At 42.8% G+C, this 13598-nt stretch overlaps 1 protein-coding gene across 1 annotated transcript; it reads right to left on the reverse strand.

Annotated features, from left to right (window-relative positions):
* Window positions 1-277: 277 nt before the first annotated feature.
* Window positions 278-13303, reverse strand: stk17al (serine/threonine kinase 17a like). The gene is made up of 7 exons (XM_031312645.2): window positions 12963-13303; window positions 9256-9468; window positions 4525-4669; window positions 3409-3535; window positions 3258-3306; window positions 2768-2947; window positions 278-2000 (listed from the first exon to the last, which is right to left on the reverse strand). Exons 1-7 carry the CDS (start codon window positions 13076-13078, stop codon window positions 1709-1711), a joined length of 1122 nt encoding a protein of 373 aa, XP_031168505.1. The 5' UTR covers window positions 13079-13303; the 3' UTR covers window positions 278-1708.
* Window positions 13304-13598: the final 295 nt, after the last annotated feature.

Consider the following 13598-nt stretch of genomic DNA (forward strand, 5'->3'; position numbering starts at 1 on the left):
ACACCATGTGGGGACCATGACTGTAAAAAGTCAGGGCAATCCATCTATCAGTTGTTGAGATAGTTGAATGTGGAGTGGTTGACCACCATGCCTAGAGCCATGTTGGTATGACTAAAAATTAACAGCTCTTTAATTTGTTCACTGGATGTAAGTGAACCCTTAAATTCAATTAGAAAGTAACAAGCTAAGTCGACTGCTTGGAAAATAAAGTAATGCTGCTAAATATTACATTTGCTGCTGTTGTTGCTATAAAAACAATCACACACAAGCAGGAGAGTTTGATACAAAATGCACCTGTATTTTTCTTTGTTACATTTTGCAATGCATACCATCAACATTTATTAATTTTGACTTAACGTCCACAAGGACAAGTGCAAACCTGCCTGAAATTCATGAGCAGAAAACAAATAAGTAAAAGTTAACATACAAAATAAGACATGATATAATGATGTTAACATTCATACACTGGTAAAAAAAACCATAAAAATTAATTTACAGATTAATCTTAATACTAACTCACAATATACATGTCAGTACTTTGAGAAATACTTTCCAATTTCTCTGCTCCCGAGCATTTGAAGGCAAACATCACATATTTATACGAATCTTCAGTTGACCATGTTCATTGTTCATCAATTACAATTCTCATAACAAAACTGATGTGTTGCTTTTAACCCCTGCCATTCCCTCTTTCCAAGACTGATATTTTCACAATATTTTAAGAGCCTTAAATCTTGTGGCAACCTCGCAGTTAAGTAAAAAAAACAAAAAAAAAACAAACTTGTGCAATAGGCAACAAAACAAAACTAAAACTGCAATATTAACACAGAAGTGAGGTCAAAAAAGTGTCACTTTGTAAATAAAGGTAATGTGAAAAAAAACGGTGTGTGGTGGAAAATGTTTAATATGTACAGTACATTGTTTGACAGCTGACTGTGCTTGAATAGCCTTTGGTTTTTTACTATAACATGGAAGTCCAATAACTAAATAAAAAGTGCTTAAGATTGTCCTTGAAAAAAATGCTACTATTTCCATCTTAAACTCAGGCGTTGATGTGGTTTTGTGTATTTAAGGGGGTGAAGTGGTATAACAAACACGCATAAATAAACACATAAAACAGTGGAACAGTCTGGCTTCAGCGTTGGGTCTGTCCTTTACTTTAATTCTTTTTGTTAAGTACAACCATCTGTCAAAACCCTTCAACAAAACTCAGAAGATATGTCTGGGTCAGCTGAAGCATAACTTGTTTTCATGAGAGCACGCAGTGAGTGAAGTCATTTCCCAAGGCTGCCTCTCCTCTGAAACCCAGTTCAAAAGGCTGATTGGGTAAAAAGAGAAATCAGTGTGCGTGCAGGGGTGAACTAGCCACAGTGTTAAGCTAGGCCCTGACACTTTTAAGGCAGCAGTGCAGTCCTGTGACAGAAATTCTTTATATGTCTTCACCCCTTTCTCCTGCACCTTTATTCCTTCCGTGCAACCATAAATCAGCACGGGGAAGCGTGTATTATTCAAACACATGCAGAGGTATTAAACTACACACAGCTCAGCTCACAGACATCACAGCAGTAGAAGCAGCCAGCAGCCGGCATACAGCATCCATATAGCATGGCCCTGAGTCAGACCAAGAAGCTGCAGGCTCACTGGCTTTCAGTATCTGCTCTGTGGAGTTTGAATTTGCTCAGTCTCTCTCCACCTGGCGAAACGTCGTTCAGCAGATCAGTTCCTGCTTTATCTCAGGCCGCGTGGGAAAGGGGGGCTCGCTGAAGGAGAAGGTGTCACGGCCTGTCTTCAGCCCACCCTGGCCCGGGCACGTGAGGTATGAACCGATCAAGTCCAGCTCGGGGGAGGTAACCGGGCTCTCGGGCTCTGACTCCGATTGGCTCATCTCCGGCTCGTCCAGGGAGGAGGCCGACCTGGTGTGGAGGTGCGGGTGGGAGTTGGGATGGGGGAGTGAGTTCAGCCAGGGGTGGTTGAGGCATTCTTCTGCAGTGGCTCTCTTCCTGTACACACAAACACAATAACACTATGGATGAGTGAAAATTCCCAAAGAGTTTACATAACCGACAGATTGCCTGGATCTTCCGATTCCATCAATCCGTTCTCTTGCAGACGTCTGCCATATTCCTTTTCAAACATTTGGTTTGGAAAACCACAAAGAAAAGCACTTTTTTGCTCTCAAGACTTTTCCCCCTCCATCTCGTGCCGATTACTCAAACACTGAGGAATCTTCTACTTTTTCCAACGCTACCAGTAATCTGCTGCAATTAAACAATACTGACTGGAGATTATGGCTCTGGATGTGAGACAGAGGCTGCTGCTACTTTTCATCAACAAATTGTGGTGACAATGTATGGGCTCAGTGTTGGAGCTGTCAATCAGAATTAGTTCATCAGAAATATGGTTACATAGCTTCCCATGAAATTCTTTCTTCATCATGGTGACACACAAAGCTGATACATCAGTGTTTGGTGTAATGTCAAAACACAGATACTAACCTAAAAAGTATCTTCTTTTTTTCTTTTTTAAATGAGGTGAGTTTACAGCCACCATTTGTAAAAAAGGAAATTATGTCTCGCCTAAGTGACGCAAATCTTCTTACCACATACACTCATTTAGACGCTTGTGGATGCACTTGCGTGCCGCTGTGAACCTGACTCACATCCTTGGTGTGTAAATCAGCTCAAAGTGATGCTGATGGAAACCTTTTTGTTTTAGCCATAATCAGAACATTTGATTATATCTTAATTTTTACGGTAAACAGCCTCACCTGGGGTTTTTAACCAACAAGGACTTGATGAAGTCAACAGCCAGGGAGGAGATCCCCTCGAATGTGTCCTGCGAGTAGTCTACGTTGACTTGGGAGATGTTGAGGAATGTCTGCTGCTTTTCGTCACCCAGAAAGGGAGACTCGCCCGTCAGCATGACATAGGTCAGGACCCCGATACTCCTGGCAGGGAGGGAGGAAGAAAGGGAAGGAGGTTATGAGTCAATTTGTCATGTTTGATGGTTGCAGAATCTGCTTTGCGACACACAACATTTTTGTCTGTCTTCCAATGTTCTGTCTAGTCATTAACTGCAAGTATGAAGCAAAGATGATCCTGTGGTCAAAGGTCTAGACTGCCTTTGCATGTTAGGGAGGTGATGTCACCGTCCTGAATACGTCTTTATTCTGAGAAGTAAATCAGACTAAACGAGTTCTGCATGGCATCCACTTAAATGAGTGGAAATAGTCACATGAACTACTGTAGCACACTTACCACATGTCCGTTGCAGTGCTAATGGGTTCATAGTTCAGGATCTCTGGTGCTGCAACAGAAACACATTGCCCCAATTAGTCATAATAAATGGCACTCACATTGAAAAGACACAGGTGATTCTGGGTATTTAAGGGCTGAAAGCAGGACTCACCAACATACTCTGGGGTACCCAGGATCTCCCTGACTTCTATGATTTTGTCCATGCGTCTGGATAAGCCAAAGTCCACAATGCGAATGTCCCCCAGAGGTCTAGCAGAGGTCAGCAAGATGTTCTGGGGCTGGAGAGGACACAAAAACAGTTGATGGAACTGGTTCCAAGAGGTTTTGGGTCTGGTTTGTCAGTCAGCATCTAGCTGCTCCTATGAGATCCTCCTCTAAGCCAGGGGTCTTCAACGTTTTTTAAACCAAAGACCCCTTAACTGAAAGAGACCCCCTTCTACATATTGTATATAATGAAGTTGCATATTAAACTAGGCGTACGATAATGTATAGGGCGGCCTAAAGCCTTTATACATACAAACATACATACCTTTTTTTGCATAGAATACTAAGCTATTAAAATTATAATTGTTGGCATGATTTTATAAATCATCTTTTAATGTTAAACACACAGTGAATCCTTAGGATATAATGTATCTGTGGATGGTTATCTTAGTGACTACCTTAAGGCCAGTAAGCCTAGCATCAGTGGGAATTTATATTTGCTAATAATATGTTGGATTCATGTTAAGATTTTAATTTTTGAAAAAACTTTCAAAAATTAACAATAATTTGGAGGCCCCCCTGCAGTTACTCTGAGGACCCCCTAAGGGTCCCGGACCCCCTATTGAAGATTTCCGCTCTAAGCTAATCAAATGAGACCGAAAACAGGTAGGATATCACTGCCAACCACTGACATGGCTCCATGGGTTGTGTGTGCAAATACTGGAGTTTACATTCAACTGTGATTAATTCTAGGTCAGACTGGCCCAATGTTCATTCACTTTTAAAGGAGTTGTATAACGTGTGTAATGAGAAACCAGATACTTGGTTAATTTACAAGATGCGTAGGTAGAAGGATCAATGATGACTGCCTTGTTACCCCAGGGGCCATGAAAGAAAACATGATAGCTCAGTCAGGTTCCTTTACCAACTGATTCCTCGTGGGAACAGGGTCGTGACATACTGAATGAGTCGAGGTTGCATAACAGAAACCATATCTCCCTCAGTCTGCCACTCGAGGGAATAGACTGTCCTATATTGTCATATCATCTTTCAGTGGACTTACTTTCAGATCCAGATGCACCACATTGTTCCGATGTAGGAAGGCCACTCCATTCAGGATCTGCTTGGCCAGCCGGATTACATCTTTCTCAGTAAAGGCCTCATCGCTATCAGCAACACATTGGTTGAAGATTTCACCACCGGCAGCGCTGGAAGGAAAGCACAGGAAGGAAAACTGAGAAAACAAAACAAGAATAAGATGAGGAAAAAAAAGAAAGAACTGTGCAGCCACCCAGTGGAGTTTAGCTTGGCTGACTTTCATTTTTTGATTATTCACTTAACTTATCATATATAACTTGTCATAATAAATTGTGCCTTAAACTGACAAACCCAGTCATTTCAACAACAAAAAAATTAAATTACACAACACCGTGTCGTCATTAGTGTACTTTGGCTTTGAGGAACAAAGTCCATCCACATCTACACATGCATGCGAGTCCAACATGAATCAATATAATCTTTGGTTCCCTGCCTCTGCTTGCACCTTCTCATTCTCATGAATATTACTGGAGATAAGAATGGTCATATCAGCTTACAGCAGGTTTAGATAAGGCCTTATAAAGCCTGATATGCTGCAGGTTAACTTACTAAATGAAAACAGGGTAAACAGACGCAAACACTGGCCAACTAATAAAAGCCTAAACATTTTCCAAAGGTAGGGTCAAGGTTCTAAGTAGATACTGTATGAGCCTCAGCCTGAATAGTTTCTTGCTTGTTTGACCCAAAACAACTTACGTGTAAGGATTAGCCTTTTTTGGAATTTAGTAATTAGACAACTCAACTTGTCTTGTGACTTCTCATATTTTTGTGGAAGGAATAGTCTGATTCCTGCCTGGTCTTGCTGCGCTTGTGTAACAACGTTAAGTAAAGTGGAGACATGCTGGATTTACGTTGGATGCTCCATCAGTCAGATCAATGCCTGAAGCTGACAGTTAACCCAAAAAGAACAAGAACCATGTGTGGGGGATTTAGATGGCACACATGCTCTTTATCTTCCTAGGAAAACTGTGACCAGGCCCTGGGCACGACTGTTACATAACCAGCATCGGCCAATCCCGTTAGCTTCCTAACTGCGCACTCTTTACTATCCTCAGCTGTGAAAATAGCACCCGTGTTTTGGGGGATTTTGAGGATATCCGTCATTGGTCTGTATAATCTTTTTTTTTTGCACCGAATACTTGACCTGCCACCTACCCCACTGGTTGCAAACAGCAGTGGAGACACACAATGAAACTGCATTTAACTGTTTACATTGACCAGCACATGTATATTAAACACAGCAAGCTTGGTGTTAGTTTTTTCATTTTGGGGAAGGAAATGAAAGACATACGAGTGCAGTTTGACGGACGCTTTTGATTTTATTGATAAAAACTGCAATAGAAAAAAACTAAACGCAAAATAAATGAACTTAAATCTTTAGTGCGTAACTTTTTGTTATTAATGAATGTCCTTTACATTCAAGCCATTGCCAAACGAGTTGCTTCAAAGCTAATTAAGACAATCAGTTCCACAAAACTCTCTGTATTTCTCAGTATGGTATGTTCAGAAACTAGTGTCGTCCGGCAACTTTCGCGCGCAGAATCTCGAGTGAAGAGAATTACCTCTTCTGAAGAGTTCATCATGTTTTTTTAAATCCTCTGTGTCCTCCTTGGTTACTAGCACCCGTGTGGAGGAGGGGTGAAGGTGCACCATCACGGAAGGATGTGGATGCGCCGACAGTTTTGTTGTCATTACTTAGATTTAAGGGTTACAGAAACTATGCACTATAGCTTTAAATCTGCCAACTTAACATGGACTTCAACTATTACCGTACCTGTCTGAACCATTACATGCTTGACATGACAAAGTGTTTCAATAGCTTCATTAAGCTGTCAGCAGAGTACCTGAGAGGATTTAAAATCTTGATAAAGACCATCTTGTTTAAATTCAACAGACTGCACACATTCTGGCCAAGCACTTAGGAATGATCTGATACTTCCCCTAAAGTCTAAATATTGTCTCTTCGCTCTCCCTCCTTCCAAGAGAGTTAATGTACACACTACTTTAGTGTGTAGGAGACATCCTCCCCTGCACTGAGCTGCAAGTAAAAACCCTGTGCAGCCAACACGAGTAATGGCACAGAGGAGCTAAACAACAAGACAAGCAGAGAACATATTAAGCATTTCTCTTCTTCTTCTTTTTTTTAAATGTTGAACCAAATCAACCTTCTTTAAGTACTGAAGGAGAAGCTATCTGGTCAAACCCCTTATTGGCTGGCCACCAAGCCTGGTGCTTATCGTCGTCACCTTAACAGAATCCGGTCAACCACTTATCTCAGGTCCGTTGTCTGAAGTTTCTGCCTAGCGCAGTTTAGTCCAATTAAAGCCCAGTGAGGTCATTAGTGATCTGGGTTACTGTATGGTAAAGGGCAAGGAAATAAACAGGGCAATGCTTTTCATGCCACAGTAAGAGGAATCATATCGTTAAAAATATTTATTCTTTCTAAAATATGCCATTAGGAGTGTAAATAAACACCAGTATGAGGGAAAATGCATGAATGATCAGACTTGATGCTGAAAGTTAAGTTGTAAAAGTATCTAGGCTACCTCAATAGCTGCACTGTGAAGCAAACGCAATGAAAACATGGCTTTTAAACAAATTATATACACTTCTGAACTTGATGCCTTTTAACAGAACATCTGACATTTAAAGTGTATTTCCTGGGGTTGTCATGCGTTTGTCACTTTTTTTACAGGATACTGTCATATATGTAGAGAAGCAAGAAATGAACCACGAATCACGGTGATGAATTCTCCAAGAAGCATAACTACTGTGCACAATTAAAGTGATGCACCTTCACTTTTCATCAAAGTGGTCCTTCCTCAAACAAGTCATTACGCTAGGGCTTTCTGTGGAAATGACGCACGCTGGGGCTCTCAACGATGATTAGAATTCAACTTCTCGCTTCCATTTCTCTGACATTACCAAGGATGTGGTTTTGGCTATGAGAAGTGTGTGCACATATGTGTGCACAACACTTTATACCAGCGTAGTGGCGTGTGCTACTTTAAGGAGCCTTGCTTGCTGCTTACATTTAAACCCACAGGAAATGGAGAATGGTTTGCAATTCTCAAAACTCATGCTGAGGTCAGACAGTTTGAAGATGCAGCTTTTCGGTGGCCAACAGCTTGATTTAAAGGAAAAACAAACAGCGCAATAGATTTTAACTGACAAAAGCAGCAGCTGAAATTAAAAAACTCAGCTCTTTAAGTGCTAAAATATTGTGCGTGTGCAGACTGCTTGATCTTATGCTCAAAGACTCCCAGTTCAGCTCCATTTGGAAACCAAAGAGGAATTGTGGACCAGTGCCGACTGACCTCCTGCTATGTTTTCTCTGCAGGCATGCAGAGGTGAACTGTGGTGCTACTTCCCCTTTCACACTTCAGTCAGAGGTCAGAGCCCCCCCCCACAGAGAGATCTTTGTTCTGAGGAGGCATTCCATGTCTAGGGTGGGGATGACTACAGAGAACTGGGGAGGGGAGGGCTTCCTGCCTGAGCAGTGAGCAGTTCAGGAACAGGGTCAGGGGAACGTGGTTCAAGTGTAATTGCCCCGTGTTATCTCCCTGTAATGAGGCGAGCAAGGTAATTAAGATGCTAAGTGTCCTTTCCAAATCCTAATTAGAGGCCATCATTAGAGCAGTCAGAGAACACTTACTGGATATGCATCATGTCATTTAACACCCAACAACAACAGACTGGAGCCAGACAGCCGGGATGACCGTGCTGGGTCACTGAACGAGCAGCTCGTCCCAGCTGCCGGGCACCTCACCTGCATGTTGAGTCTAGAATACAGAGCAATACGTTCTCACAGTGGGGTGTAACTGACTCATTTGTAGCTTGATATCGTTATTTTCACACAGTGAACTCGGTGCAGTTCTGCCACGTTTGTATTTAAAGTGACAGTTCCTGACAGCCATTTCGCATAACAACAAACTGAGGTGTCGAGGCTACGAGACGAGCAACTAACCACAGAGAGAGAGAGAATTTCCATTTAAGGCTGAGTTCATGTCACAATAGTGCAAGGGCTATGCATTTCACACGTGTGTGTGTGTGTGTGTGTGTGTGTGTGTGTGTGTGTGTGTGTGTGTTTTGTTTTGTTTTTGAGGTGAGAAAGACTTGAGTGACATGCAGCTGTACCCTCAGCAACCAGCACATAACTCGAAGCCAGGAATGGTTCACAGATCAGACGGATAGATAAAGCTGACAATTTACATGAAAACACCAACACATTAAAATTTAGGTTGTGCACAATGCAGGATGTTGCATGACGTGTATGCAAGATGTGATGTGAGGTTTTCCCCAACTCAAAGATTGTTGCTTATTAAGTAGAAATGAATAAAAGGTTAGGGAGATTTCTCGAAGCCAGTTTGGTGTCCTCAAATCCCTCAGACATGCTAGATGAAAAAAAACTCCAGTCATGGAAAATTTGCAGTGAGTGATGATTAAAGGATTTTCATCTCCCCTATGATTGATAGCCTAATCATTTTAGGCCCCAGTTTTCCTGGCATGGTTCAAACACTGACAAGTGAGAAAAGTTTATAAGGCCATTTAGATTACCGCCATCATTTTTCTTCTAAGATCAGCGGCGGTGAAAGGGTGTGTGCACGAGAGTTTAAACACACTTTGGAGTGACAGACAAAGCTGTGTTTTTTTCAGTAAACATTTGACTTCTGTAAAGTCTACAGTATTGTCTTACCACTCCAGAACGAGGATGATTTCGTTGTTGGTTTCGTAGACCTCATGCAGAGCAACCACATAGGGGTTTGCCTTGGCTGACTCCAGCACGGCGATCTCGTTTAAGATGTCCATGCGGCAGTCCTCACCCTTCCGTCGCTTTCGCAGAAACTTGGCAGCCCACTGCTTCCCTGTTGCCTTCTCAATGCACTTTTTTACCACCGCAAACTTTCCCCTGGGAAACAAAGAGGGGAGAGAGCGAGAGAGAGATTAGTGAGGAGACAGAATAATCACAACCACATTACTGGCTTTTCAAATATATTGTGTATGTGTAGAGATAGTTCAGTTCTGCATCCAAGTAGCCAACGGGACCACTGGATTAAATTTAGGTCATTGAAAACTGCAGCAAATGAAAGGCTAAAATTACTGGACATACTCATGACAGTTAAACTGCTATGAGGTGAAACCTAGATTACAGTGCAAGGCATGTGGAAAAAACCGCCAACCGGCCACGAGTGCAACAATGTAGGCGAGGTTAAAGAACAGTTTAGAGATAAGAAGACGGAGTGGCATCATTTGAAAATATAGCCAAAGCTATTCAACACTGATATGCTCAGCCGAGGAGGCGTCATTAGACATTCATTAGAGATTTTCTTTCCTTTCTTCTCCTCTTCCTCTAGCCTTCAGGAGAGTCTGACAGGAGGCAGATAAGGCTGACAGTTTTGGCAAGAGCTGCTGAATAGTGGGCAGGGACTCGATAAGGCTAAGGTCAAGCAAAAACAAAGAGATGCAACAGCTCGGTTGCTGGATGTCACTGGTAAAACAACAAGATTAAAAAAATAACATCCACTTGTACAACCTCATCACCAGCATTCATTTTTCTGCATATACATTGATGGATTCAAAGGAGGTGTTAAGGGTCAGCCGTGGGTGTGGGCAGGATGTCCGATGTGTGCAGAATTGCCTCTCTGTGTCAAGTCGAGCACAATCACTAACCGTCCCTCCCAGTTCTGATAATGAGGCCTTGTCCACTTCCCTTTCTTCACAGCTGATAGCAGCAGGGACAAATGGAATTGTGTTGACACCTCCGCCCAGACCCTCGGCCAGAGCCTGCTTCTCCTTTGACAATCGCACAAAAGCTGACCAGTCGGCTGACACAGCAGCCCCGAGACCAGGACCACCCACCAGACCGCGGCTGGCTAGGCCAGGCAGGGGGGTCACTGCTGTTACAGTCAGGTTGGAGCCTAAGCAGCATGCCAAAATGGACACTGTAACCTCAGCATCTACGTCCAATTAACATCTCAATGCTTTAATGAGCTGCACAATACTGGCTGCAGAGGGCTTAGGGATAGATGAAGATGACTGAACTGGGCAGAATCTAAATGAAGTGGCCAAATCAGAAAGGTCCAGTCAGCATGGTGCCGGTCACTTTCCCACACAACGTTACTCCAAGCCCACTGTGCCGCGGACCAAAAACAGCAACTGTTCTGGCCAGAGCTGGGTTCTGTTTTGGCTACCGCCCCGTCTGCTGTGAGGCCTGTTCCTTCTCTTTTCCCCCCCCAGTCTCTCAGAATGGTGACGACTCATTGTTCAGAGTGAAAAGGCAAAACCCGTTAGAGCCTTTTCATCGTTAATTAGCCAAGTTCAGAGCAGCTCGCTGTGGGCTGGGAACTACATATGGAGTGAAAAGGAATGACCGCTGGCCGTGGAAAGGAGCAACAGGAGGCCTTTTCAAAGGCTGACAACAGGTCAGAGGTTAGTAAACACGGCAATCTTCCAGCCGGCTACGTTCACACTCTGCCATGTCACTAGGCAGATGCACTGAATCTCCTGGTTATGCATAACATCACAGTGCTTTAATGTATACTACACATTAAGTTCCTCTTGTGCATGCTGTGTTACAGGAGAAAAACTCTTGACTGACACTAAACACAATTTATGCAGATCAAACAGCTCATTTGCAGGGTTATCATCAGTAGAATCTGTCTGAAACCAGTCTGTCATCAACCATCAACTTTACTGTGTCACCTAAAACTAACCCCCGCTCCAGCACTGGTGATAATTTGATTGAGAAGTTGGTTTCCTGTGGAGTCTGCGTTTTGTCTCCCTCAGCGGGGAACTGACTCATGTCTGAAGTGCGATGAGAAATGACAGCCCTCACAGCTCTCATTTGCCTGCTTCACAGACAGGCCAACACACAATACGAGTTCCTCTTTCTGCTTTTTATTTGGCTGTGACATATTTTTGTGCACAGTTCTGCAGTAAACAACAATTCATAATTCAAAACTTGATGATTAAAAGGTTTTGAAAACAAGGCATATTGCTAAAGATGCATTTAGTGGAAGAATTCAACTTGGGCACCTACAAGTTCTAATACGGTCAACATCCCTCCTAATGTACAGACTATATGGCTGATCTGCCAGCATACATTCCTGCACTTAATGCGATTATGAGGCCTGATCTCAGGATGTTGTTGGGTCGGACTCATGGGAGGAGGGAAAGAGGATGAAGGGTTGAGGTATGAGGGAGAGGGGGCTTTTAGAGGCTGCTTCACTTCATAGGCAGCCTCAAGCCAACCCCCCCCCATAGGTCCTGGCTGCTGTCCCAGAGTGTCTGACAAGGAAAACTGGCTGCTACCAACTGACTCATTATTTAGGCTGTCCAACCACTCTCTTCAGAAAAGCAAACTTACAGTAAAAATTGGGAGTTTAAGAGACAGATGCAGAATTGGCACAAACGGCAATCAAACAGCTGTCAGGTTAAGTGAAACCCAAAGAGTCAACTGCAGCTCCCTGTGCTAATCCAGAATGCTTTTTGAGGAAAGTCATTATTGTCTGGCACATTGGGGAATCCCCACTTAAATACTGCTGGGATGTGCACTATGGTTTCTGTGATCCACACATCAGCGAGTTTGACCCACAAAATGCATTTGTCTGAAGAGAGAATGAGAAAAGTAGCAGATGAGATAACTTCATGCTGCATCTCCTGGGAAAACAGGTGAACAGGTCTATATACCACATGAGTTCTGATTTACATTCAACATAGTATATACACAATGTCTCCAAGAGAAGTAGGTGGTCACCTTGTGTTTTTATATAAAGTTCTCTCATTGGCCTTGATGTATGTTTTGTCATGTCATACTGTGACACATTAAATATATGACTCCAAACTAATACTGAAGGTGAGCTCATGAGGAAGTTTACATTTTCACCACCACATGCAGTAGGATCTCATAGATCACATAAGTGTGCATGGACAGAAACAGTAACACAGGAGTTTCCAACCCTGAGTAAAATATGCGTTCACCCTAGATGGCAGACATAAGAACAATGTGTAGACATGTGCAAACTTCGCTTTAAGTCCCTCCTCATCTTACAGAACTTTATGGTCTCCAGCGTCTACACATAAGTCATTACTGTCTAACTCATTTTTAAACCAAAAGACTAAAAACTTTTAAGAAACCTGAAACCCCAAGGCGAACAAAAACGCATTACCATTGCGTGTGCCTAAGCGCGTCTCCGTTTGCTCCATTTCCCCGGGATGGAATGCGGGATTGGACATGTTCAATTTAAACGCTTCACGTGCAGAGAGCAAATCTACTATAATCACCAGATTGACATACACTCATCGAGTTATAGTTGCAAATTCCATTCCGCCAGCCCACGAGCAAAGTCAGCACACGGAAACGTTTTTACATCAATGAATGCTGGAAACAACAAACAAACTCACCTGCCCAGAAGTTCTCTTCCGACCAGATCGTAATTGGCCGTGAACGGGTCAGATCTTATTCTCGTGTGGATCTTTGTCACCATTCCGTTCTTGCTCATCTTTGCTGAATCTAGCATTGGAGTCGCGCTTGAATTGAAGCAATGTTCTTCCAATTAAACACACAAGAAATACGAATTTCTCAAGTAAAAACTCGCATGATAAAATGATCAGTAAGATCTAACAGCAGCTGTGTCAAACCACCGGGAGATAATCCAGTATACGTGCGTCCCAAAACAAGAGGATGCTGCCCTGTGGGAGTGTAGCACTATAGTCGGTGCGGCAAATTAGTTTGAGTGCTACTACACATTCCTGACAATAAACTCCTTGGGCCGGCCCCCTGCGCTGACGCTCCGCACTGGAAGCCAATGAATGTGCTTAGAGGAGGTGCAAGTCAGCTGGCAAGTGGTGCGTTCAAGTGACAGAAGCTTATCGTTGCAGGCACACAAACAATTACTTTCAGTTGGATAGTTCTTATGATGACTTCAACTAATAAAAGTATAGTAATGATTAAACATGACACACATAAAACATAACTATATCAACTGGGCACTTTGATCCTCTTATAATTTACATCAGTAATAGTTACAATGCACACTG

This window comes from Sander lucioperca, chromosome 21 (genome assembly GCF_008315115.2).
Source record: "Sander lucioperca isolate FBNREF2018 chromosome 21, SLUC_FBN_1.2, whole genome shotgun sequence".
NCBI classification, from domain to species: Eukaryota; Metazoa; Chordata; class Actinopteri; order Perciformes; family Percidae; genus Sander; species Sander lucioperca.

Excerpts from the sequence above, each read along its gene's own strand:
- stk17al (XM_031312645.2), bottom strand. The coding sequence starts at position 13,078 with ATGCTAGATTCAGCAAAGATGAGCAAGAACGGAATGGTGACAAAGATC. Across the intron at positions 3,536-4,524 it reads TGGTGCATCTGGATCTGAAA|CCCCAGAACATCTTGCTGAC; the intron begins GTAAGTCCACTG and ends TGTCCTCTCCAG. Across the intron at positions 2,948-3,257 it reads AGCACTGCAACGGACATGTG|GAGTATCGGGGTCCTGACCT; the intron begins GTAAGTGTGCTA and ends CCTCCCTGCCAG.